Here is a 25347-nt window from a genome sequence, read left to right on the forward strand (position 1 = left end):
TTCTGGACAATCAAAACGATCACATTTCCTGGCTACAGCAAGGATCTCTACACTGAAAAATGTGCAAATGTGGTTTATGAGGAGTGGGCACATCCCGAACAAGGGTAATTAGAGAAACTCTTTTCAGCACTGTTCTATTTACACGTGTTACAGATTGAAGAGGAAAATCTTCTCTCCAGTTGCCCTGGTGTATAACCATCAATGCCCTTGCTAAGTCCCCTTCCAGCTTTGAGTAGTGGAGTAGTGAGACCAAAGCACCTATTGGCACCTATTGGCTTTACTCACGCTGCAAACCCGGCAGGTGTGTTAGAGGAGTAACAGGGGACAGTATTGGATGGAGATGAACCTCTTTCAGCTGTAAAAAATGATCATACCTCCCTCCCTTGCTCCTCAGAGGGTGATAACTCCACATGAATCTTTGTCCCAGGCACACTAAAGAACTGTTGCTTGCTCACAGAGGTCCTCTAACACCCAGCCCAGCTATTCACAGCTGCTGACCTGGTCATTCCCAAAGCCAGCTTTACTCTCCAAGTTAATAAAATAACAGATGCCATTAAGAGCAGTTCTTTCAGCCTCATGTTGCTTGCCCCAGGGAGAGCAGAGGGAAGCCCAGACGACAGCAGGGAAACTCTCCGTCACCACTGAAGCAAGTTCACAAGGGATGTTTGTGGCAGGGGAAAGCATCCTCCAGAGCCACATTCAGACTGGGGTCTCCCTTGGACAGTGGAGCAGCTGCCAATTGAGCTGAAATTTCTGTCTCACAAACAGCTCCTTGAATTGCTCTTGGCATTGACTTTTTCCTGTTCATCTAATTAAAAATCTGTCTTTGAGTCATAAGCCCCCATTAGTAATAATTTGCTTTGCACTTCTCCAGTGATTTATGGCTGAGATATCAAAGTGCTTTAGAAATATTAATTAATTCTGCTAATACCCAAGGGACTGATCCACTCTCCGCAATGCACCATTGGTGGAGTAAATGTAGGAAATCCCCAGGGTTTACTCCAAACTTGCAGGCGGGGAGAGGAGAAGAGAGCAGCATCCAACCCAACGAGCCCATTTCAGCTGCCTGCCTGCAATCAGAGAGATGTGCAGTCAAAATAACAGCACTGAATGTGCAGCCGCAAGCAAGCCCAAGGCACATGTCTGGTCTCCAGCAGCAGTTCTTGCTGCTGTCCCTATCTGTCCGGGGAGGGAAGGGGAGCTGCGACACCCCAGCTCTGCTCTGCAGATCACACCAGGAAAAGCGTGTGTGGGCCAAAGCCATGTTCATCCAGAGCCCCACAAGTCGCAGTGGCAGGGTCATTAATCAAAACCACACTACTTGTGCTAACACATCTATTTCCCTTGCCATCCTGCCCGTTTCTCCAATCTGCTTCTTGTACAAAGTCGCTTTTTCCCGGCTTGCACTGCAGACCCAAGGCTGCCTCCCACACCTGAGGTGCAGCTCCAGTCCTTGCCAGCGGTAAGGATCATTACCTCCATTGGCTTCGGAGAGGCTTTCATCCTCCCGCACGCCAATGAGCCATTTGCCACCTGGTGTTGTCCCTGTACTTTGAATGTTGTCATCACAAGACTGTGGGGTGGAGCTGGCCGTGCAGGGAGGTGCCAGAGATGGGGAAAGGTATAAGGTCCCAGCATAGACTGCCGGAGGCAGGATCTCAGAAAGCCCAAGAAGTGTCCCAGTAAAGCATCACCTTGACCATGAAGGCAACTGGTGTTTTCCTGCTCCTCTCCCTGGCACTCTGCTGCTACCAAGGTGAGTGCAACATTTTGCTTAGGAGCTATTTCCTCGCCTTGCTGAAGCTCCCAGGTCTGTTGCATGGGAAGGTGAGCCTGGGAACAGGTCAGCTGGTGCTGGGACCTTGCTGTGGCCCTGGGCAGGGAATACCGGAGAATGCTGCAATGGCCAGCGTGCATTAAACCAGTGGTCTGTGAGCAAAGCCTAAAGCAAAGGCTTTAAAAGGGTGCCTGGCACCTGCTCCCAAAACCGAGCAGGCCTGTTGGGCTGACATTCTTCCTTCAGGGCTGGATTTGGCCTGGAGCTGGTGATTTCTAGGATAGTGCAATTTTTTTAGAGTGAATAAGTGCTATTCTGGTTTTAAAAAAGCAAACCCAAGAAGACAGGAAATGCATCTACGCAAGGGAAAATGCAGCTCTTGCTACCAAAGTCAATGTTTAAGCCAACTGTGTTTTCAAAATCCCATATGGTGCAGAGGGATGAGAACATGAGCTGTTGCTGCTCTTCAGGTCCTGCTCACCAGGGATGTCTGCCTTAGTGGGTTCATTCGGAACAGGAGCATGCTTCTGAAACAAGCCCTCTGTCATCCTATTTACTGTGCAGCGGTTGCCATTGCAGAGCTGTCTGAGCACAAAATCTGGATTCATTTCAGATGAACTGAGTATATAGTGAGCTACAGCTTCTGGGTCTGGACGAGTGCTATTCCAAAATAAAGTCCCTGAAACATTAAACAGTGTTGCTGTCAGGTCCTCAGCACCAAACCGTTTCACTCTAGAGACCCACTGCTATTGGGCCACACTGGTTGTTAATATAGACGTAGTTTAAATCCTCCATGTAGATGACTTCTGGATCTATAAGCAACCCAAGGTCGTCTTGTCAGTACTGCCTTTTGCCAAACAAATTCAGGCTGTTTTTCAAAACACACCCACTGCATGTTCCACCCACATAATTCCAGCTGTCAGCTCAGGGCCAGCTTCTCCATGGTGAAGCCCACCAAAGTCATGGCTTGCTCCCACCAGCTTTGGTGTGAGACCTCAGGGTCCAACCAATTCTTTTTCTAGTAGAGACCTTCAGCAACTTTTCTTTTGCTCTGCATCCTTGTGGTACAAACCCACTAACACCAAAAAAATCACCCTAGATTTACTCCAGCACCAGTCCAGCAACAGCAGCAGTTTCTCAGTTACCCATGAATGCGTGTAAAAGATAACAAAAGCCACCTTTGCTCCCTGGCAGCTGGCAGGGAAAGTCACTAGAATTGCATCTGGCCTTGACAGGGCCTTGCACCATCACAGTGTTTCTGCCAGGGGTAAGAGGCAGATGCAGCAGGGAGGGACCCGGCTGCAAAATGGGGGACATCCAGGGGAAGAAATTTTTTGCTGGGACAAAGGTGTTTGAGTGAAGACGTACGGTCCTCAGACTAAAGCATCTTTACTAGGTCCCCCTTGAAACCAGCCCAAGTGATGAGTGCTAAGGTGTCTTCTCTCTCTCTCCACTCTTTCTCTAGGAAATGCTGAGATGGATGGAGCTGCTGGTGAAGGAACAGAGGTGAAGGCTCCTATTTTTGTGTAGCACAAGGGCATGCGCAGCTTTAGTAAGACAGCCCTAACCCCTACACTGGGGAGCCAGAGTTGCTAAATACAGTGAAGTGTAGTGAGCTGCCGGGTTGGCAGCCCAAAGATGCCAGTGCCTGGGAACCTCCTTCCACCTGCTGTGCCACAGCAAAAGCCCAGTGATGGTACTGGTTTCCAACTGCATTTCCCCACACTCGGTGGAGGAAAACTGTTAATAAAGAGCTGAATATTGCTGTTACCTGCAAGAAGATCAGAGCTCCCCTTACTCACTGGCTTGCAAGTGCGAGGGCAGGTATTGCTGTAGCACAAAAATAAAAGTGGGGAAGAACATGATCAGGCACTGCGCAGGGACCATTACTTACTCAATATTGTTACCCCTAAGATGTGCAGCAGTGCCAGGTGGAGTTCAGCTGGCTAAGGGACTGCATGGTGACAGGCGGTCCCAGTGTTTCTGAGTTCACAGCAGAGCTCTGAGCGAGCTGGGATGGGTCATCAAGATATATAAAATATGCATCTCCCTGTGAACGCAAAGCTCCTTTGGTAAACTGAAAGCATGCTTAATATTTTCAGCATTACCCTTTTTGTGTCTCCAGGCAGCTTGTGGCAATTATGACATAAGAAAAGGTTGTACAAAGATCTTTGACCCCGTCTGTGGCACGGACAACGTCCTATATGGCAACGAGTGCCTGTTGTGCTTCCAGAACCTGTGAGTATACGGACCTCCTGCAAGTCTAAACATCACACAGACAAGGGCTACTACATATGTCTGGGATTTCCTAGAAAGCAACTCGTTTGCATGCAGCTGGGTGGAGCGTGGGCAGTGAGCCCAGCACATCTGGCACGAATCTGGCCTCCCGCACAGACACTGCACCCACTGCTCTGAGCATGTGGGCTCCGTCTGCGAAATAGGTCTGTTGTGTGCGGCTCATAGCACACAAGCTGCCCACAAGCGGGGACCGCACGGCCAAAACCTCCCCACACCTGCAACTGCCAAGCTGCAGCGATTGCTCGGACTGTGCTGGCGGGTGTCCAGGAACTCAGATAAATGGCAAAGTCCTCAAAGTCTGCCCAGATCTAGCATGCAGGCAAAATAAATATTTTTCCAGGTGACCTCAGATGTGTGGTGGCTGAGGAAAAACTATAGTTTTTCACCCCAGCAATTTATAGCTGAGGTCTGCTTTCTGTCTTCTCTGCATATGAAAAGATACAATTTGCTCTGGGTATTTTTAAGAATGAGCCTTATATTTAATCGGTGCTGGTGCCAGATTGCACTGTCTTAGCAGAAGGCCAGGTCCAAATGCAAGAGACGTCTCTGGCAAGATTTGATTCATTTCATCTGGCTTGGGCCCTAGGTAATTTTGAGTATATTTATACATTGGAAGCACTCTGTCAGACAAGTGAAGGAATTACTTCCAATTCAATGCTATTAGGTGGTTCGAAAATCTCTGTTAGGAAGATTGAGTCTTATCTGTAGCCAGATGCCCCGGTCTGTGGAGCTAAGGGAGATTCATCCTTGACTCTACCTGGTGGAGGCAGGGATGTTTGGTGATCAGGCTCATACACCCATCTGCCACCAGCAGAGAAATCTCTAACAGAAGCTCGAATTCTAGTTTTTTCTATCCCTGGATGAATGGGCTTGTGGAGCCAAATTCTGCTTTTAGGAGCATTGCCTCCCAACTAACTCTGCAGTAACAAGTAACAGAGGCCAGATTGCCAGGAAAAAGAGCCTGGATAAGAATTGTTGGCCTGGTTGTCCCCTCTTTCCTTCATTAACCCAGGCTGCTGCCCCATATTCTGCCTCTGGCCTGCTCAAATGCTGGTTTTACATTTTAAGGCTGAAGACGGTGCAGTCAGGCAGAGACATGCTGAGTGGGATCTCCTGAATGAAGGCACCACGGTTAATGACCCGGCGCGGCATGGCAGGGTGGTAATGACCATGCTGGAAGCCAGCAGCCCAGCACCAGCTGTCGGCTGTATTGTACAACAGATGGGGGTGGGAGGTTCGTCAGACACAACATCATTAGGGCTTTGGCCATGAACCAAAAGCAGGGTAAAGAGAGCGAGGAAGGCTTCAAAGCCAGCGACACAGGGAGCAAAGTGGCCTCGAGGATGCTACGTCCTCCCGCTGCGGAGCATGGCTTCGGAGGGTATGGGAGACCTCAGTGGTCACAAGAAGGAAAGTTTGGGGTACAAAAATGAAAAAGACTGAGCCGGTGATGCATCCAGAGCCAGCCAGGAATCAGGGGAGAGAAGGGATGGACAAGAAGCTGGTGCTGGCACCCGTATCACGTTGACAGGCTCTGCATCGCTGGACTTCTTCAAGCTCCTGTTTGTGCAAGCTCTCAGCAGCTGCAACTGGAGATGTGCTGCTCCTGTGGATCAAAGCCCTGAGCCTTGCAGCTCCCCTGTAATGTTCCCAAGCAAAGAAGTTTTGGGGTTAGGAACAACAGCCACTTGGTCTCCTGGCCAGGACAATCTGAGCCAGGCAGCAGGACTTTGAAACTGCCTGGTGCCAAATGTCTCAGGAGAGAGATAAACGGGGTGTTCTCATCTATAAAGCTTCAGTCCATGGGGAAAAGTCAGGTAGCCGAGAGGCAAGATGAAATGTCATTTGCAGTTTTGTGTGTGCAACTGGTCTGACAAGAGCTGGAGGCCTGCAAGGAGTCTGGGAATAACTACTGCAAGAGCATCTGGTGGGTCCCTGCGGCAGCGATGTCTCACTTGTCACCATTGGTCACTTCACTGTGACCAGCGTGCAAAATGCTTTTTGCAAAGCGCAAAACAGCTTGAAAAGCATTTTACCAGCATTTCTCTATGCACCTGAGAAATGGCTTTGTCTTTCCAAAGAGAACATCATGATTCCACATGAAAATGGAACAATTCAGAGTAATTAAGTCCACTATTGGGCAAAAAATAATAATTTTTTGCAGGTACCTTTTTAATATTTTTGTCACTTTTGCTGCAGAAGCAGTCAGGAGGGGAGACTGGGAGCAGGCCCAAGCCCAAGCAAGACACAATGGCAGTCATTTGTCTGTAAAAACCTACAAAACAAAGTAATAACCTTTATCATCTGCAGCCAGACAGGCATTAGAGGTGTCTTAGTGCTGTCCTACAGCACAGAGGTGAATTATTCTGCCAGGAGGTGTCAGGAAGCGCCAGCTCTTGAGCTTATTGGAATTAATTAACACATGTCCATGGTAACCCTGAACTCCCTGTCAAGAATATGTGCCCTTACTTACTGTGAATAACACTTAAATGATGATTTAAGCAGTATTTTCCTTTCTGCCTTTCTTTGTCCTCTGAGCCAGGGTCTTCTGTGTATCAGGGACCTGAAGGCATCCTCTAGCATTTTTAACGTCTCTTCCAGGCAAAGAAAAACTAATGTGCGCATAAAGAACAGGGGAATGTGCCAAAACCCCTCTCCACGCTCTGACTCCGCTCAAAACTAAAAGGCGCAACTGTTCTGGAAAAGATAGCACAAAGCTGTCCCTCACCTATACAAACTCCTAATAAAATAGAAGCATTGCCATGTCTTGCGCTGGGATTTCTTACACACACAGTGGATCCCTTTCCCTGACATTTAAAATACCTTCCTGAAAAATAGGGGGGGGTGGTGGGGGTGGTGGTAATGTCGACAAAAAGCTGTGAGCAAATTACTGACAGGGCCCCAGGGACAAGGCTAGGACATGTCCAAGGAGAAAGCCAGGCGCTGGTATAACAAGGAGGCTCTTTTTTGCATCATGAACTTCGTTTTCCTGTCCTAAACTGCCAGCATCCAAGCAATAAGAGGTTTTAGCATTCTCATGACTTGCAATGACATTTGTTAAATACAGGGCATTAAAGCCCTTTACTCCTGGGCCTTTGCCAGGAGGAAGAGTCCAACAAGCCATCTTCATGCTGACCTGTCTCCTGCTTGTCCATATGCCAGTGCCCCATCACATGGTCCCCGTGCACCGAGAGCCACCAGCCTCAGATTCATCCCGCAGGTCACAGCTACCCACGGCCTCGGAAAACCCAAAAGCCTCCATTTTTTCTAGGCAAAAATCTTTTTCTTTTTTTTTTTTTTTTCCCCCTCTTAGCGCCCTTGGCGAGCGTTGCTGCTGGCACCCATGCCCGAGCCCCCAGGGCTGCGGGCTGGCGGGAGGGGAGATGCGGCGCCCGGTGCTGCGGGACGCAGGGTGCGGGTCCCTGGATGGAGAAAGGGAGAAGGTTTCGGCACTGGAGGCCGCTGTTGCTCCGCCGGAGCCGGTGCCGCTGCCGCTGCCGGAGCCGAGCCCGCAGCTGGAGCCCGCAGCTGGCGGCGGGGAGGCTCGGCCGGGGCAGGCGGGGGAGCGGCGGGCGTGCAGCGAGATGCCGGTGCTGCCTCTTCCCAGCCCTGCGAGGAGACCGAAAGAGGCTGAGGTGAGGTAGCCGAGGCCTTCAGCCTCGCCACGTCCCCGTCAGGTTTGGCCGGAGGGATGTGTCCGCCTGGCACCGGCACAGTCCTGCCCGCTGTTCCCCGGAGAGCTGGGCGCTCCGCTGCTTGTGCCAAAACACTGCAACGAGTCAACCCAAAACAGCCCGGGACAGAGCGGCCGGGGCTGGGGGTTGAACCCTCTTTGGGGTTCCCCAGGAATTATAGCCCTTGAGTAAATGGCTGTTTGTATTTTGGGCAAACCAAATGGTTTGTTCTTAGCATACCCTGAACGTCACTTTGGTTAGAAAGATGTGTTTGAGTTCTCTTCATTTGCCTTGAAGAAGTGGCTGAAACACAAAAAAAAAAAAAATGCATGATCAAGCTGAGAGAAAGCTCTAGCTCTCACTTGAAATTTCAAATGCAGCCAGATGCAGCTGGAGGGGGGGCAGCACACGCTCCTCTTCCCAGATCTGCCAACAAGTCTGTCTGCGGTCAAGGGAGAGATGAGAAACGACTCGCTTTGCCTGTATGTAAAATTAATGCACAAAAGGTAGTAGCCCCGAATAGGCTTGGGACTGTAAATTGCCTTGACATCTTTGCACAAAGGGGATCCTGGAAGTGTGCCTCCCACAGCTGGGATATTTCTGATTCTGCTGCATCATGAGAAATGGAGCGTAGCTTTTACCTGGGGAGGTCTCTGCAAGCGGGGCTGGCAGGAGGGGAGGCTGAGCCTCTTCACGCCGTTTGCTCACTGCTCTTGGACTTTGTGGCCTGGCTAAACCCAGCTTAGCTCCAAACTCTTCCAAGTTGGTTTCTTCCACCTAGAAGAATGCTGAAGATGTTGCACTGAGGCCAGCTTATGCCAAGCTGGCCTCAAAACTTCTTTCCTGCCCATGCCATTGCTGGGAAACATCACCCAGTCTTAGCCAAGAGCATTTCTTCAATGAAGTGAGCTGCTGACCAAGCTTGCAAAACAGCAGGTCACGTCAGCTGGATGGTTGAGCGCAGACTGCATCTCCCCAGGCACTGTTTTGATGAGAACTAACATTCCCGCTAAATGTCAGCCACATCTGTTCCACGGCAAGGTCCATATCAGGCTTGAGATTATAGCAAGCAGCAGGTCGAGGGCCACCCTGTAGGTACTGCACAGCGGGGACACATCAGGCAGAACCAGCAGCAAGTTTCCAGGAGGGAACAGTCCCTGTCCATATTCCAGTTTTGGCTTGTACAAGTGCATCTGAGGAAGCTTTAGCAGGTGCAAAGGTGTTTCACTGATCCCTAGACTGGGCTTAGTATTATTTCTAGGAGACTCATCCTCAAAAGCCAGTCTTCTGCCCCCATAAAGATTCTTCCCTGAAGCTGAAGAGGGGAGCGCTTCATCTCACCTGCTCCTCCTCTATCTGATGGCCAGCAGAGCCTGGAGCCATCATGCCAGCAACCAGTGTGACTTTTCTGAGACACCAGCTTGCTTCCCCATGCCTCCGTAATGCTGCTTCCAGTACTGAGAGGAAGGGTAACAGCTTCAATTCTTCTTTTCTTTGTCTGTCTAAATAGCTGCAGACTTTCAGGCCACCTTCCAAGGACAGCGCTTCTGGCAGTGGGTGTTTGGGAGAGCCCTGAACGCATTTTAAATGATACAACTGGGGAAAAAAGGGACTCACCAAAACACAGAAAGAGCTCAGCCATCCATCTCCCTCCTACTTCCCTTCTGGCTGCTCCCAAAGGGCTCAGCCAGGGCAGTGGGAAAGGCCAAGGGGTCCACAGGCACATGGTGGGCGAGGAGGACCCCAGGGAACTGTACAAATGGGGGGGAGGCTCAGCATTTACTGCCTGGGGAAGCACAGGCATGGATGCCTGCCCCACCACCGCACTGCTCAGAATAACAAGTGTTTGAATGACAAAGGGGGAAACGCTGAAAATAACCGCACTGGTTGCAGCAGCCCGGGCTCTGCAGAGAGCAGGATACCCGCATGGCCCAGCACCATGCCAGCTCCCAGTCTGCCTGTCCTGGGGAGCACCAGCATGTCAATGGGAGGAGCAGGCGGTTTGCAGCTGGCAGTGCTTCCCCTCCTCTCCCTCCTCCTGCCATCTGAGGGGGCATCTCTCCTGCACTCTTGCCAGGATTTGCTGTTCAGGTGGAAGCTTTTCAAAGTGGGGTCGCATCCTGCTCAGTGCCTCCAAAGCAGCCCTGACTACTGCCAAGCCTTGGGAATGTCACAAGGGTGATGAAAACCAGACAACTGAGGACAGATGGCCCAGGGAAGCATATTCTGATAAGAAAACTATCTTTCTTTAACATTGAGACTTTTCTGCCAGTAAAAATTCTGGTAAAGTTCAGCTGGGGAAGCCCTTCCCCCTCCACCTCCTGGAACACTTTACTGAAGCTCCCGTCTGGGAGGGAATATCTATTTCCATTGCCAGTGGCATTTGATTTTATAAAGTTATGATAGCAAACTGCAAAGTCAGGATGAGAACTGGACCAAGGGACTTCAGTGACATGCAAGGCCACAGATGAGAAGCAGCTCTGAATTTTTGGTAGTTTCAAAATGTTCCTGTTTTCAGACCTGTTTGGAACTGGCAGCCCTTGCCCACTGCAGCCTTCCCCGGCCTTTCTCTGCCGAGGTGGCTTCTATTTTAGCCACATTTTCAACATCAGATTTGCTTTTCTAGTCTGGAAATAAGCAGAGCCTTCCTTAGATTTGCTGCAGCTGCCCGGAGGGCACTTTCCATGGGGTGTGTTCAGTTCCAGGAGACTTTTTTGGAGGGAGCTAAATTAAACCCAGTTTTCCCGGTTGGCAAAGAGAGCTTCCCTTTGCAGACACCCCATGGGAACCTGCCTGCTGCCAGGGAAAGGCTCTGCGTGTGTCACAATGCTGCCACGTGCCACCTCCTGGATCCAGCTTTTTGCAAAGGGTGCAGACAGCGGTGTCCCCGTGCCCAGTGCAGAGCAGAGGTCCAGAGCCTGCTCTCCTTTACGGGTCAGGTCTGCACACCAGACCTACAAAAGTGCTTCAGCTGCTGCTGTTGTGACAACCTCAACAAGAGATGTCAGGAGTGCCGGCAAATGCGAACAGTTTTATCATCGTGGGGAGACGGTTGCCCGGCACAGTGCAGCAGCACTGCTGTATTGGAGGGTTAGGCTGCCAGATTTGAGGCCAGAGAAGGAAATACCAATTAGTCCCACCCAAGTAGGAGATGATAGTGTTAACTCTCTCCAAAAAGAAAGTCTCACTGAAATGGAAGGATGCTTTTAAACTGCAAATTTCCTTTCATCTAAACCACAGCTCAGGCTACCTAGGGGAAAGCTGTCCTTGGCAAATGTATGGGAATGAGCTGGAAGTGTCTCTGTACTGATACAAGCAGACTGTCCACGGGGCTTAGCGGGGCTGTAGCAGGATCATCACTAAGTAAGGGAGTGGACACTTCTCACTGGCAGGCTGAAAGCACCATGATAACCACAGGCATGGAGTAAATAGCCACGACTAGAGCTGCAAATTTGAAGCAGGATCTCAGCTTTTGCTTTCTAATGTCTCTGAGCTGTTACAGACAAGTCAAATGACAGTAATAGTTTGTATTTCTCTCTATCAAAAGACAGTAAGCTTCCAGGAATTGGGAGCATCCAAAGTGCTCTGCAGCCGGCGCAGACAGCGAGGCAGCCCTGCCAATGTTTCTACGCTAGTTTTCTGGCCTTCATCCTGCATCAGGCACACTCCACTTACAGCGAGGGACAGGAGGGGCTGGAAGTGCCAGCTCCTCACGGTGCTGGCGCATGAAGCTGGATTCCTCACACTTTGCACACTGAGACCTCCCAGCCCTGCAGTCGGCATTAGCACTGCAGGTAGATTCGATGCTGAGAAGTTCTGCTTCTTTCCAGTTAAGCAGCACAGCTCCTGGAAAGCTCCCATGCAGAGGTCTCCTGTCCTTCACCTACGCCAGAACAATAACCTGTTGTTGTAGCACAGCTCAGTGGGGCTGGATTGCAGGTTCTTTCCAAAAACTTAAGTGCTTTGCTAGTTGCAAAAGGATGCCAGAAATAGAAAATCCCCTGTGTGGTTTAAACCCCAACAGGGGCTGCTTGCCTCTGAGAGAAGGTCAGGTCCTTCCTGGCATACCCTGGCATGAAAGCACATGAAGATCCAACCCCACGCCTGCTTTGCGGGCTGCGGGGAAGCTCTCCTTTGCTGGCAGATGGTGCTACTGTGGCTTGAAGCCACAAAGACATTAGGTCAGTGCAAGTGTCCAGCTTGCAGGTGGCATCACTCTCAGGGACCAAGATCTGATGCATTAATCAGAGACCCCCTATCAGCTCTCTTTTTCTGAAGTCAGCATCCATACGGGGGAAGGGAAATAGCAGCCTTCCCTATACACCCTATAGCAGCTCTGGGGCACTGTGTTCCCCACCAATGTCCTCACGGGCACAGATGGTGTTTAACTGCAGCAGTAGGATGCCAAGTCCTGAAAGCAAAAGCCAGGACACCTCAAGTTGGGCCCATCAGGGGCTGAAACACGGTGGGGAAAAAGGAGCTGAGGCAGGACTGAAGCGGTAGGCAAGGCACAGCTGGGGCAGAGAAAGACATCCCACAGCCCTAACGCCAATGGCCACATGCTGGCTCAAAGGCAGGGGATGACCTAATGCACACAGCAGTGAGATGGCACAAATGCATGATTCAAAGTGTGCCAAAACCAGTAGGTATAGCAGGACTTTGGATAGGGCCCCAGCAAGACACTGAAGGTAGCTGCAGCAACATCGCTGCAGTTGCTATTGGGCTGAAAGCATTTCTGGCTGCCCTGGCACTTGGGCAGGAGTTATTCCTCTTTCCTCACCCCCCTCCTTGTCACAAGCACACAGGAATTTGTTAACCGAAGAGATCGCTCAGTGCACATTGCGAAGACGAAGGAGCTGGCCAGATGTGACTCTCCTGGCCTCTGCTGGCCTTCCTGGCTGGTTCAGGACGTTGCACCTGCACCACTGCCAGCCAGCAGCAACACAGCGATGAAGCAAAATATCTGAAAAAAAAAAAGCCCCACATTTCTGTCCTCTAACCCTTCCCTGGCCACTGACAGCCCCAGTGCCCTGAGCTCAGCCACGCAATTCAACAAGAGCTTCTAATTTTGGTGTTCAGGAACAGTCACTAACATGCCTGAGCTTTCCAGTTTGCCTGATGGTGCAAGAGATGAGCATAGCAAATAAACTAAGACAGAGTTCAAAGCAAGTGTCTTTCTCTGGAAAAACTGTTTGAAAGATTAAGCATAAACTGATGCAGTCATAAATGCTCCATTGTTTCTACTGTTCCTTCTTACTCCAGAGTGACAAATATCCCCAAGTTCTTGGCAAAGGAAAGCAGCTATCTAGTTACAATTACCTTCCCAAAAAGCAATTAAGAAAAGTTCAATTCACCTCTGTAGGCACTGGGGCAGACAAGCATCTTCTGCTTCCAGGTCTGACACATGTTCCCTATTCCAGTCCAACTCCTTTTAAAGATAATTCCTGCCTTGGAGGCAGCTAATTGACTGCAAAGGCAAGTCCATGCTTTTCTAACTCTTTTACAGAGGAAGTGTGGGCTTTGGCCTAAATAGGACATCTGGACAAGGAAACAGATATTTAGAGTTGCATAGCTGAACTGCCAATCTCAGAAATAAGGTTCACGAAAGCAGTCACCCCCAGTAACCAGTCCTGACAGCAGAAGCACTTTCCCATGCAAACTAGTTCCCGTTAATGGGGGAAGTAGATGGTATGTACAGCCTCCACAAGTGACACAGTGAATCACTTTCAGGATTCTGTGGCTAATCTAAGTCTGTAATTCTTACTTGCTCCTGGAAAACACTGCCGGGATGACCCACTGAAATGCAAACAAAGAAAACAAGCTGCAGAGCCAGGTCTTCAGGGATCACAGCTGGAGACCGTATCTGCTGGAAACAGTGTGGTTGCAATTCTGAAATCTATGAAGGCTTCCTCATCCAAAATCCTGACCCATATATATAATGGCATCTAATATATATATAGTGGCCAGAAAGGTCCTAACCAAAGCGGAAGATGGAAAATAGCACCTTTGTCACATTATCCTCAGGTAGCCCAGCAAACCTGCTGTCATATACCTGCAGGGCCATCATACCAGCTTCCACACTCCCTCTCTGCTGCTGCTATTCAAAGCATTTGAGTTTGGGGAATCCTTCGACCAAGTCCTTGACTCCAGGACACCAGCCTGACACATGCACTCTGTGCAAAATGACCAGCGCAACTCCATGTCCTCACTTGCTTTGCATGTATTTGGCTGCAATTGGGCATTGCCCATATCAAGAGGAGATTTTCTATGAAAACCTGGTGCTGGGTAACTCACTGGCCAGCCTGTAGATGGGGTCTTGCATGAACATCTGCCCCTGGAAAGCCAGGAGGAAAAATGTAACAGGAAGCGGCAGGAGGTGCATAAATGTAATTTTCCCTTTCTCCGATTAAGCATGTTGAAGAATAGCTTGCCCATGTTGAGACAGAGTGTGAAAACCACCTTGTCAATAGATAGAAATTATGAGGTTGTTGCGCCAGTCGGGGCAAGAGGTTTTATTTCTAGACCATTGAGGGAGAAATAATTCTTTAGAAAAATCAATGAAATTTAAATGAGTACATAGAAATGGCTGTTCTAGCCCCAAAGGTCCATCTAGCCAAGCACTGTGCTTCCGGCACAATATGTCCTTCATCAGGAGAACATAGTTGTGCAGTTCCCAGGGGCACCATGAACATGAGAGATGTGTGGAGATGTGAACTGCCACACAAGGGACTGCCGTCCACTCGTATCCTCCCAGCTCTCCCCATCCGACCTCAAAATTAGGCTGTCTGGGTGGCTCTGCTGGCGGATCTGAGGGTCTGGCAAACCCCTGCGCAGCCTCAGTTCAAGGTCCTGGCCAAGGACTCAGGGGGACCACGGCCGCATCAGCAGGGCCAGGCAGGAGTTATCTTGGCAGGGAGCTGCTGCCTGGTGGGGGGGTCACATCCTGTCTGCATGGCTGGAGACAGAGGAGTTTAACTGTCCCCAGAGACCCGTCTGGATCATGTCAGCTGGGCTGGAGGCCTCAGTCACATTCTGCCACCCTTCCTGAACCCAGGAGTCAGAAAAATCTGTCCGTGCCCAGCCATGGGGAAACCAGTGAAGTGTCTGGCATGCTCCCGCTCGCTTACAAGGAGCCTAATTAAATATCGAGAGGTGCTTTTCACTGTTCACAGCTTCCGTTTTCTGCGCAACGTTCAGCCACCAAGGTCTGTGGTCTCAGCTCAAAACTTTGCTCTCAGAGCTGGTTCTGGCAGTGTCCAACTCTGCAGCTCTGGAGTTGAATCCTTCCAAAATGCCATCAACAGCTGTGCCATTTCCCTAATACTGCAAATTAATGCGCTCCTAAAAAATAAAGCTTGAAGGAGCCTAAGGAGCTCAAAGCATAACCAGCTGCATCAGGTGTTTTTCCAGTTCCTTTTCAAAGGCTTCCAGTAACGGAATTTCTACAACTTCCCCAATAGGCCATTTCCCAGCATCTGTGTCTTTCTGGTTTGGCTTACACTCAGGACATCATCTCCTAGAGACAGAGAGAAAAAAGGATTTTCTTCCTCTTTTCAGTAGCTTTTTACACATTTGAAGGGCTTCACACTTATCCTGTTTTGCCTCAATCTTCAGTAAACAATTTTCTTTCTTTCCATCTCTCCTCCCTTTTCCTACTGCTGTCCTCTATTCTTACCCTAATCCAAACCCAAAATCCATGGCTGATGCTTAGGGTAAGCTCCATCGAGCCTTTTCCACTGGCCTTCTCATAGGAGACTTTGACCCGCAAAGACCGTGCATTATTCAGAGCAGCTCTTTGGCATTTCTGCTTCACTGACACACAACACAGCACTGATCATTTCACCTTCATAGCTCCCAGCAAAGTCTGTCAAACCTCAGCCTCGCTCACAACTATTCCTTTAACATCCAGAAAGCCTTCAGAGCTCCTCAAAGCCTCATGCTGAGACCTGGTGACTTCTTGCTCTTCCAGCCCTAACAACACACGTTTCGACTTCTAAGACTGACAATATCTCCGCAAAGGAGATGTGAGAATTTGTTTGCCCTCCTGCTCTCTAATTGCTGTCCTTGCACCACTCCAGATCTGTGAAGTCACCAGCCGTGATGAAATGCTGCATTTCTCATTTCTGTAAATCTTTTCTAAAATTGTATTTCCTTCTTAAGACTTTAAAAACTAGGCCAAAAAGAACAGCTGGGATATTTAAGAATCAGGTTTGCCTTTGGCTTTTTTGATCAAGAATGCTTTTAATGGGCTCAGCTGTCAACATCAGGACCAACTTAATAATAAATGTCTGACATTTCAGTCATTACTCAGTGTTTTTTTTTCCTTCCCCTCCCTCCAGTGCCTGGTTGTTTACTCAAAGATTCACTCATGTTGGTGTTTCCATTGTGGACCTGGGAGCTGAAACGGGAGCGAAGCTCCTCGTAAACACCCAGCAGTCTCTCCCAGTCAACAAGTCACTCGGGAAGGTCAGACGGCAGCAAGTGCAGGGGAGGAGAGGATGCCCAGGGAGGGCAGTGCTGTGGGAACCTCCCAATAAACCCAGCGTAGCAGTCGTGACCTGCTAAAGCCTGGGCTGGCTGCCACACATGGATTAGTGCTCGGATGGTGCTCCACGGGAGGGAAAAGTGAAAAGCTGGGCTTTGCTGGTGCAAAAGCCTTTGGCTTTCTTCATTTTTGTGGGTTCCTACACCACTGCACAGGCTGTTTGCTGCTTCTTTCTGGCCAAAGGAGTGAACGTACTCTGCAGAAAAACTTGAGCTCAAGAAGAAGAGTTGTCTGGGTTTTAGCAGAGCCTGCCCGGGCCACCAGCCCCACAGGGACCTGCGGTTACTGCAGCATCACTCCGGAGTGAGAGGAGACAAGCAGGAGGGGACAGCTGCAGCACCAGCACCTCTGCACCACAAGTCATACCTGGGGGTGTCAAAACACATGGGAAGGGACAGCCGGTGCTAGGCCATTAGTTTTCATAAAACACATAATAAGTGTTCAGGTTTTTTAAACTTTCTTCTCTTACTGAGAAGGTCCTGGCTCAATGTATTCTGTGTTTTGGGGATTTTTTTCTTTTTATGTTGTATATGGCAGCCTAATTACAGTCATTACATTGCCTTGAACTATTTAAAAGAAGTTGCTACATATAATTATGTGCACGTAAGTGAGAATAATGCCACATCTAATACTGCGGGACTCCATGTACACCGGAGGACGCAGACTATGCTCTCCCAACAGATATCTGAAAGGGTTACCACCACAGCTTGGACCCAGGCCCAAATGCAAGTTTCCAGCAGCATATTAGGTCAGTTGTCCATTATCTCTATCCCACGATACGTGTCATGTGCCAGGTATTGTTTGCTATATTTAGCAAAACTAGAACAAATTTTCCTGCAGCGTAATGCTAGCAGGTAATTGCCCACCCCACCGAAGCCACTGCAGGCTGATTTCCAGCAGACCTGCAGCATGTGCATTATCCATTCAAGAGACGGCAAAGACCTAAATTCCTGGAAGTGTTTGTTACGATTGGCTCATCTTGCCAATCGCTGCAGCCTCCCACCTTTCCTAATGAAAACAAAATTAAATCGCATGTTGGTGTAGCTCCCACCCAGCTGCTTCCCAGGGGAGCCCACGTGGTTTGCAGCACCAGGCGTTTGCAGACACGTTTTTCCCAGGTCAGACCGTCACAGTTAGTTCACTGTAACTTCAGCTTGTTTATTTGGCTGACCAAGATCTAAAAACACCACATAAGGCTCTGGGTGTTTTTCAGTAATCACAGTACCGCATCATGCACACAAGGGAGATATGGGTCTTTGCAGGGGGGGGGATGCAAAGCCTGTTTAAGGGCAAGGATGGCGGCATGCCCAGTTCCATCCATTTACCTCTGTGAGCAAGATCTTGTTCTTTATGCTAGAGACTCAAGCGCCAAGCTCAGATCCTATTTTCATGGCCATGAGCACTGTCCCCGTCATCTTCCAACTCTGCTTCTCCATCTATTCAACAAATCACAGCAGGGACTCACTGCCACCTCAGCTGGTTTGTTGCTGTATGCCCTGCTGAAAGTGTACACCGTTTTGTTATGCAAAAGATAGTAAAAAGACTGCTTTCCATGCAGCAGCAACACAAACATTTCCTAAATGAGACCAGCCAAACCCAGAGGCAGACACCGGTTCAATCTACAGGGAGACGCAAATTATTCCGCTGCGTGCTTGACTGCCAGGAGGAGTTTTGCAAATACTTTAATGAAGGCTGGACGGCACCAAGGCAAGGATGTCGGAAATTAATTCCTGATCATCTCCAGTACGGAAGCAGCAATTCATCTGTCTTTCCATCCAAGTTGCTTGGTTTTGCTTCTTCTCTCTTTAGGAATTAAGTGAATAAGTAATTACACGGGCAGAAATAAAACTAGCAAAAAGGTACTACGAGAGAAAACATCTCCAGCCAACTGGTGGAAGTTGAGGCAAGCGATGGCTGTAAGGAGGCAGCTGCCTTGCACAGCCAGGACTCCCAGGGCAGAGTATGGTCAATTAGAGCTTTACCAGCAGCAGACTGACTTAAAAATACATAAACCAGCTGGCCCTGAAACTTCTGTTTTCTTCATCTACCCATTGCTGACAAACACCAGCCATTTTCACATAGCCTTGGGAAAGCACATGCTCTGCAAATCATTAGTTTATGCAATTATGGTTTTCTCTGTTGAATGTCACATGTACAAAGGTCATTACTAGAGATAGGAAAGGAGCTTCTGTTCCCAGAAGAGGCACGAAGACATGCCTCATTTGACTGGAATAGGAGATGCCCTTGTCCTTTCACTGGCAAGACACGTGCACTCCCATGCACCGCCTGCCTCTGGCTGTCTGCTTTGCTGTGGCCCCTCTCCCAACAGCCACATGTCCTCTCCCCGGGATTCACACTGGGATGTCAAGTGAGAAACGTGATGCTGTTGATAAAAGCTGCTTGCACGATATATCTGCACGCCTGGAAGGTGTGAATGGCATCTCAGCTCCAGAGGCCCAAGCGTTAAATAGCAGTCACTGGAAACGAGCAGGTCTCCTGGAAGCTTAGGGACTTTGGTAGCCTAGGCTGGGACCAAAGGGTGACTGAACCTCCCTGGTTCCTTATTGACACTTACACCAGCTTTGGATTAAAATGATTGAAAAATCAGGACAAAGGTCCTGCTCTAGAAAAACATTAAAATCAACTGAGCAATCAATCAAAGATAAAAGTGTAATGACCAGTCTCTGTGATCATGTTTCTCTAGCTCATTGGATGGGCAGGTGAGTACCTGGCAGGACTCCAGGCACAGAGCACAGTGCCGAGTCTTCCTTCTGTGGGGGTCACTGAACAGGGCGAAGCCCAAGCCCAACAGCCAAGGGAGCACTGAACAGATACAGCTGCTTTAAAAGCTTTACCCAGTGCTATACTTGAAATCTGGTGCTGGCCCATTCCTTGGTGGCGTATCCCACCAGGGCCATACCCCTTTTTCCTCTTGTTTAGCACTGTCGGGGCATCACAAACCAGGTAAAATTCTTCCTGCACCAAGTGATTCAAACAACCTGTGCCTAATAGACCATCTATCTCATCGCCGTTTGTTTTGGCATCTTTGACTGTTTTAAATCCCACTTAAAGCTGTCTAACAACCAAGATTACACTAATCACAACTGCCACACAAACGTCTCTGTTACTATCTGTACACTGGAAACGTGGCGCTTTTTTTTCCCCCTTTTTGCTAATACAACACTGGCAGCAAATCGCACTGAGGTAGGAGGGTGGGGTGTGATGATAATTATGTTGTCCGAGTCCAAGGTATGACACCAACATTGCCTGCTGGTACTAGACACCGTGGAAACCTGCGTAGGCTTGTAGCACACAGGCATACTGAGCAGGATCCACAGGTGCCCACTTTAATAGCTATCGCTCGGCACTGCCATCCAATTCTTCTCCGAATAATCAGACAGGCTTGGCTGGTGCCAGGCAAAACAGACATCACCTCTAATACCAGACCCTGCTGAGAGCAGCTCCGGAGGCGCCCAGCCTTCCTGCGTGAGGACAGGATCCGAGCTATGAAGCAAAGCGTCCAAAAGGATTTTGACAAAGTGACATTTAAACAATGGTTGAAAATTCATCCAACCCATGTTGCCTGGTTGCTGCCGGTCTCCAGCTGTTTCCAGTCTCCTGGATGCACATACAAAGCTACCCTGAATGTCCAAAAAGGGCAGGGAGAGGTTTTGTGATGCAAAATGTGGGGCCGTGATTTACATCAGTTCAGTTGACATGTTGATGAAAGCATGTCCTTCCAAGTATCCACCTGCCTGCTTCACACACTCTGTGCTGGTTTTGGCTGGGATAGAGTTCATTTTCTCCATAGTAGCTAGTATGGGGCTATGTTTTGGATTTGTGCTGAAAACAGTGTTGATAATGCCAAGATGTTTTCGTTCCTGCTCAGCAGTGCTTACCCAGAGCCAAGGGCTTTTCTGCTCCTCACCCCACCCCACCAGCGAGCAGGCTGGGGGGGCACAAGGAATTGGGAGAAGACAAGAAGACACAGCCGGGACAGCTGACCCCAACTGACCCAAGGGATATTCCAGACCATATGATGTCATGCTCAGTATATAAAGCTGGGGGAAGAAGAGGGATGTTTGTAGTGATGGCATTTGTCTTCCCAAGTCACTGTTACATGTGATGGAGCCCGGCTTTCCTGGAGGTGGCTGAACACCTGCCTGTCGATGGGAAGTGGTGAATGAATGCCTTGTTTTGCTTTGCTTACGTGCGTGGCTTTTGCTTTACCTATTAAACTGCCTTTATCTCAACCCACGAGTTTTCTCACTTTTACCCTTCGGATTCTCTCCCCCACCCACAGTGAGGGAGGTAACTGCATGGTGCTTGCCTGCCAGCTGGGGTTAAATCATGACACACCCCTTCCCAAGAACTCCTCAGCTGCACAGCTTGTCACAGGAAAGGCTGTTTCGTGAAACTGCATTTTTCTGTAGAAATACTTTGGGTTTGATGACTTCCTGAAATTTCTGATTTTCTTGTCCAGAAATTTGTTTGTGAAAAATGAATTTTCCCCATCAGTTTTCCATTTCAAAATTATTCTGCCATATATTTCACCAATCCTATAAATTAAAAGACTTAGCTTAGGTTTAGATTAAAAATTTTTAAACTTAAAAAAAAAGAGCAAAACATCCCAGATTTCTTTAAAGGAAGTAGTTCCTTTGAATTGGCCAAAGGCATCCAGGATTTCCTTTTCAAGGGATTCCTAGGAACTTCTAAAATGTGACATTTCCTGCCAGTTCACATCAGACACACTCTGACATCCCAGACCTCCTACCAGAAGGTGCTCCAGCTCCTCCACTGCTCTGCCACAACACAGTCTTCATGATTGCTCTATTTCTAAATGTTTCAGGACACTCCTCAAAACATTTGTTCTGCACACATAAGGCAGTTCTTCAAGTACTCTGACTGTGTGTGCATAGCATTTCATGCCTCATGAACTTGCACTGAAGAAGGTGGAATGATCGGATAATCCTAAAGCCAGTTCTCACAGCCCCTACTTGAGCGCATTGCTCCAGATTTGTGCGGTTTGGCCGTGTTTGCGTTTCGAGAGCCTTCAAGCAAACATTAGCTGAGAGGAAAAACAGATGGTGCAATTAAACACCAAAATTCTCCACCGTGGGATGCCCTGCCAAATCTCTCGAACTTTCCCAGGATGGCTGAATGGGAAGGCTGGAGCAAGCAGGCTCTTTTCTATCTCAATGCTGTGAGAGGAATCAGGTGAAGGACCATTTCTAAAGCCACTAACAGCTTCCTTAAGACAGCAGATCTGAGAGTCCTAGAAAAACAAGACAGAAGGGCCCAAATATGCCCATACAGAACCTCATAGGGTCTCAAAGCGGCAGCTGGAGCGGAGCAGAGCATGTTATCAAGAGGCAGAGAAGCATCTTCCCCCAAGAGCTCACCCTCGCCCGCAGGGCTGGGCAGCCAGGAGGGCCTTGTCACTGGGATTGTCTGCCTGCACTGCCAAGATGTGTCCCGTGGCACTCATTTGGGAGCTGCACTAAACTGTTCTGCTTTTTTCCAGAGCTCCACGGAGGCCACAAAATGTAATTTTTAATATTAGTTACATTCAAGAGCCAGATATTCACCTCCCAGCTTGTGCCACCAGCATCTGGCCTACAGCATACAACACACTGGTTTCCCAGGAACGTGTGAACCTGGCTCAAAAACCCCCAAAACAACAAAGTAAGGTCTTGATAGCTTTTCCTTTTCTGACGGCACAAATCCAGACCTCAGGAGCCAGCATGTGGCTTAGAGCACACCCAGGACTCTATTTTCCCTTTAAAAAGCTTCATCCCTTTTGTGTCTCGACTTGCTAGTTTTGCTTTGTGGGTTGGTTTTTTTTTTCCACCTGAAGTCAGTACAGCAGTTCTATCAATCGTGCTCCCAACAGTTTGTTTGGTGCAAAATACAGAAGAAAGCATTCATTTTTCCAGACTAGCACAGCCCAAGCCACCTTCTCGGTTTCATGGCAGATATGGCAGGAGGTCAGGGCATTTTAGACAACTCCACGCTCCTGGGGACAAGGACCAAATGTCACAAAGTCCTCCTGCCTGCCAAATGCAGGCTGAGGCTGCCTGAAAGAAGCTGCCTAAACATCACAGCCAGAACCTGCGCATTCATCTCCCCAGCACAGGCAGGGTTTGGGATGTAGAGGATTAGCAGTAAGCTCTGCACCTTCTTGAGCAGCCAGGAACCGCGGTCCCTCGACACGGGATGGTGGCAGCACAGCTTCCAGGAAGCCCTTGTCAAGTTTCCAAATAGACCCCATCTCTTCTGGGGACTGACGCACAGCATTTGATGAGCTCCACGTGGCTTTGGCATTGCCAAAAACCGCCATCATGCAAGAGCAGTTGGGAAATTATATTGGGAATAAAGAGCATTCATGTCCATTGCATTCAGCAGTGCCGTTACCAGCACACAATGTGCCAGAAGTTTGTTCATATTTCAGAGAATATTTTTCCCTTGAGTCCCAACAGAGGAATTCAGTTTTCTGCTAGAAAGTGAAGTAACACCAATGGTCCTAACCCTGTTGTTGCACAGAAAATTTTACCCCATGTTAGTCAGTCCTAGATGTGACTGAATCCCTGCCCAGAAGCACTGTCCTCCTGGATGGACAGCCATCCTTCTCCTCTTTGCAAACCTTCCTTGGACCTTCAGAAATACACACACCATTTGAAATCACTCACACCCCAGGGATGTGTTGAAACTGAAATAACACCATGTTCTCGCACGGCTTTATAGGGACTGGAGCACCAGTCCTGCACCAAACCATCACTGCCTGCCACCCACCCTGCTCCATACACACAAATAGCTGGGCTAGCTCAGCCCCAGGGCCGTTCGGCCTCCAGCATGGACCAGTAAGGTCACTTAAGAGAACAAAAACAGGTTACCAAGCCCACCTTCCTCACCTCTAATATCCGGCAAGGTCACAATCGCAGCTCAACCAGCAAAGAGCAGCTCACCAGCCTCACACCTACATCTTGCTGCAGCTTATTACCACCAAGGCCCCTACGTGCTCATCTTACTCTCCTCTACTTCACCCACCCTTAGCACATGTCTAAAAACACTGCAGTAAACACTGTGGCCCATGCTCTAGAGCTCATTTTTTTAGGTGCAATGTACTGGTTCCCTCCCCCAGGCATTATCTGTAGGGAAACTACACCCCTCAGCTCAAGACACACACAGATAAATCCCTGCTTTACAGCGACTGTCCAGGGCTGTGGGAGGGACAGTTTTTATTACTTTTCCCAGCTGTAGATGTTTGTTTTATTTCCATAAGAGGTTTCAATAAGGGCATCTCTCAAAAAACTCTCTTTCCCACAAGAATCCAGCCTGCTCCTTGTTTTTATCTCTGTAAGAAGGAAACAAGATCTGCTAACACAATCACTGTGCTTACTTGCTTTTAAGTCCACAGAATCAGGGGACATATGCCTGCACACAACGCCAGGGCTATGCAAGAGCCATTTCCAAGTCATCTGCTCGGGTGCTTTATTCCAAAGTGTGTTTGGTTTGATTTTTTTTTTTTTTGTGGGGGCTTAGAGTAAAGATGCTTTCAAAATATGCCCATGAATCCCTGTGGAGGAAGGCTGCACAGCAGGTTGTTCAGATGCATTACAGGAACTGTAATCAAAGGTGTAGGAGAAGAGCCAGAATTAGGATCCTTAAACCAAGAAACAGCAGAGCCCCATGGCTTTGCTGCCTCAGTCTCTGCAAAGGCTTTACAACCCACCTTGCTCTACGATGCAGTGAATGGTGTTTTCCATGACGCTGCTGTAGGAGCCCGTGTAATTCTGCCGCTCAGGCCAGCTCACACACAGAAGAAATCCAGTGTCTGTAAACAGAGGATTGGGATGAGAAATGTAGCACAGGATGCTCCAAGGCAAGAGCTGGAGTGTCATGGTGTGTTTCTGGTGACATAACCCTCAGACCCGGACTGGGGGGGACCCCTGGGTTCCTGTGCCCAGACCCCACAGTACAGATAGCTGAGGAATAGATGTTGAACAATGATGGGCCCCTGAGCCCCTGAGCACCTGCTCTGCACAGCACCAGCCCTCTCCCCCTTGCCTTCACAGTCAGGATCCTTGGCCAATAAAAAAAAGCAGCTTAAAAATCTCACGTGCCACAAGACGGCTAAAGTCTTGATATGCAGGTCTCTCACGTGCCACAAGACAGCTAAAGTCTTGATATGCAGGTCTCTTCTGCTGCAGGAAGTACTCAAGGTTAAAAAAAAAAAAGAAAAAAAACCCAAACAAACAGAAAACCACAAAGCAAACTACAGCAAAGCTTCCTTCTTTTAACATGAACTCCTTCAAACCCTTTTATCACAGTTTCTTTTGCCCAGGTATTTGAAGAAACAACTTGCTGATGCTTTCACAACCAGGAAAGGTTCCAGCAGCAAGGGTGAGTATCTCTTCAAAGCTGCATTTTCATTCTACCTCTGGTCTAACAAACTCCCAAATTAGGCTTATTCCCCGCAACACACCAACAGGACAAATACATCGTCCGCACCTCAACTCAGTCCATACGTAAGCAGACAGCTGCCCTGAGAAATCCCTACTAGACCCACTGCAAAAAAGCCAAGATGAAAATCTTATTTTGCAGCTGGGACTCTTGACTGTCTCCCAAAGTAGCATTAATCCACCTCACCTTGCTAAACTCCACCAGGAAATAGCTGCAAGGAAGGGGTGGAGAAGGAAAGAGAACCACTTATGAAGCATCAGCTGCAGTCTAATTGGAGCTATTAGCAAGCTCTTAGTGGTGTTTATTAGCCTTTACCAAACATTGCTGAATGAAGCAATCCTAACATCAGCCTTCTGGCTTGGAAAGCTGTGTTGCAACCCCAGCTCGAGGAAGAGAAGTGTTTAAAAAGGTCAAGCTGGTTTTAATCACAGCTGCAGCTCTCCTAGCCAGCTCTGAGCTTGTTTTAAGCTCACAGAAACCAGGTGAGGGGACCCACTGTGCCTGGGGGAGGAATAAGAAGATCTTCCAGTCAGAGGAGGTCCATTATGATATCTCTCTGAGCTGGAGGCCTCCTGCTCTGGGTTATGGCT

At 48.9% G+C, this 25347-nt stretch overlaps 2 protein-coding genes across 2 annotated transcripts in view; one reads left to right on the forward strand and one right to left on the reverse strand.

Moving 5' to 3' along the window:
- LOC142044183 (serine protease inhibitor Kazal-type 5-like) overlaps positions 1–25347 on the reverse strand; it is a 114744-nt gene that overhangs the window by 54212 nt on the left and 35185 nt on the right. Inside the window, exon 2 of the mRNA XM_075056351.1 lies at positions 24027–24128. Within this exon, the coding sequence (XP_074912452.1) occupies positions 24027–24060 (34 nt within the window). The 5' untranslated portion in view covers positions 24061–24128. The remainder of the gene's footprint in view (positions 1–24026; positions 24129–25347) is intronic.
- SPINK1 (serine peptidase inhibitor Kazal type 1) lies at positions 1653–6758 on the forward strand. The gene is made up of 4 exons (XM_075056900.1): positions 1653–1756; positions 3243–3283; positions 3903–4015; positions 6677–6758. The coding sequence occupies exons 1-4, from the start codon at positions 1702–1704 to the stop codon at positions 6756–6758; spliced, it is 291 nt and encodes a 96-aa protein (XP_074913001.1). The 5' UTR covers positions 1653–1701.

Source organism: Buteo buteo, chromosome 24 (genome assembly GCF_964188355.1).
Source record: "Buteo buteo chromosome 24, bButBut1.hap1.1, whole genome shotgun sequence".
Taxonomy (NCBI): Eukaryota; Metazoa; Chordata; class Aves; order Accipitriformes; family Accipitridae; genus Buteo; species Buteo buteo.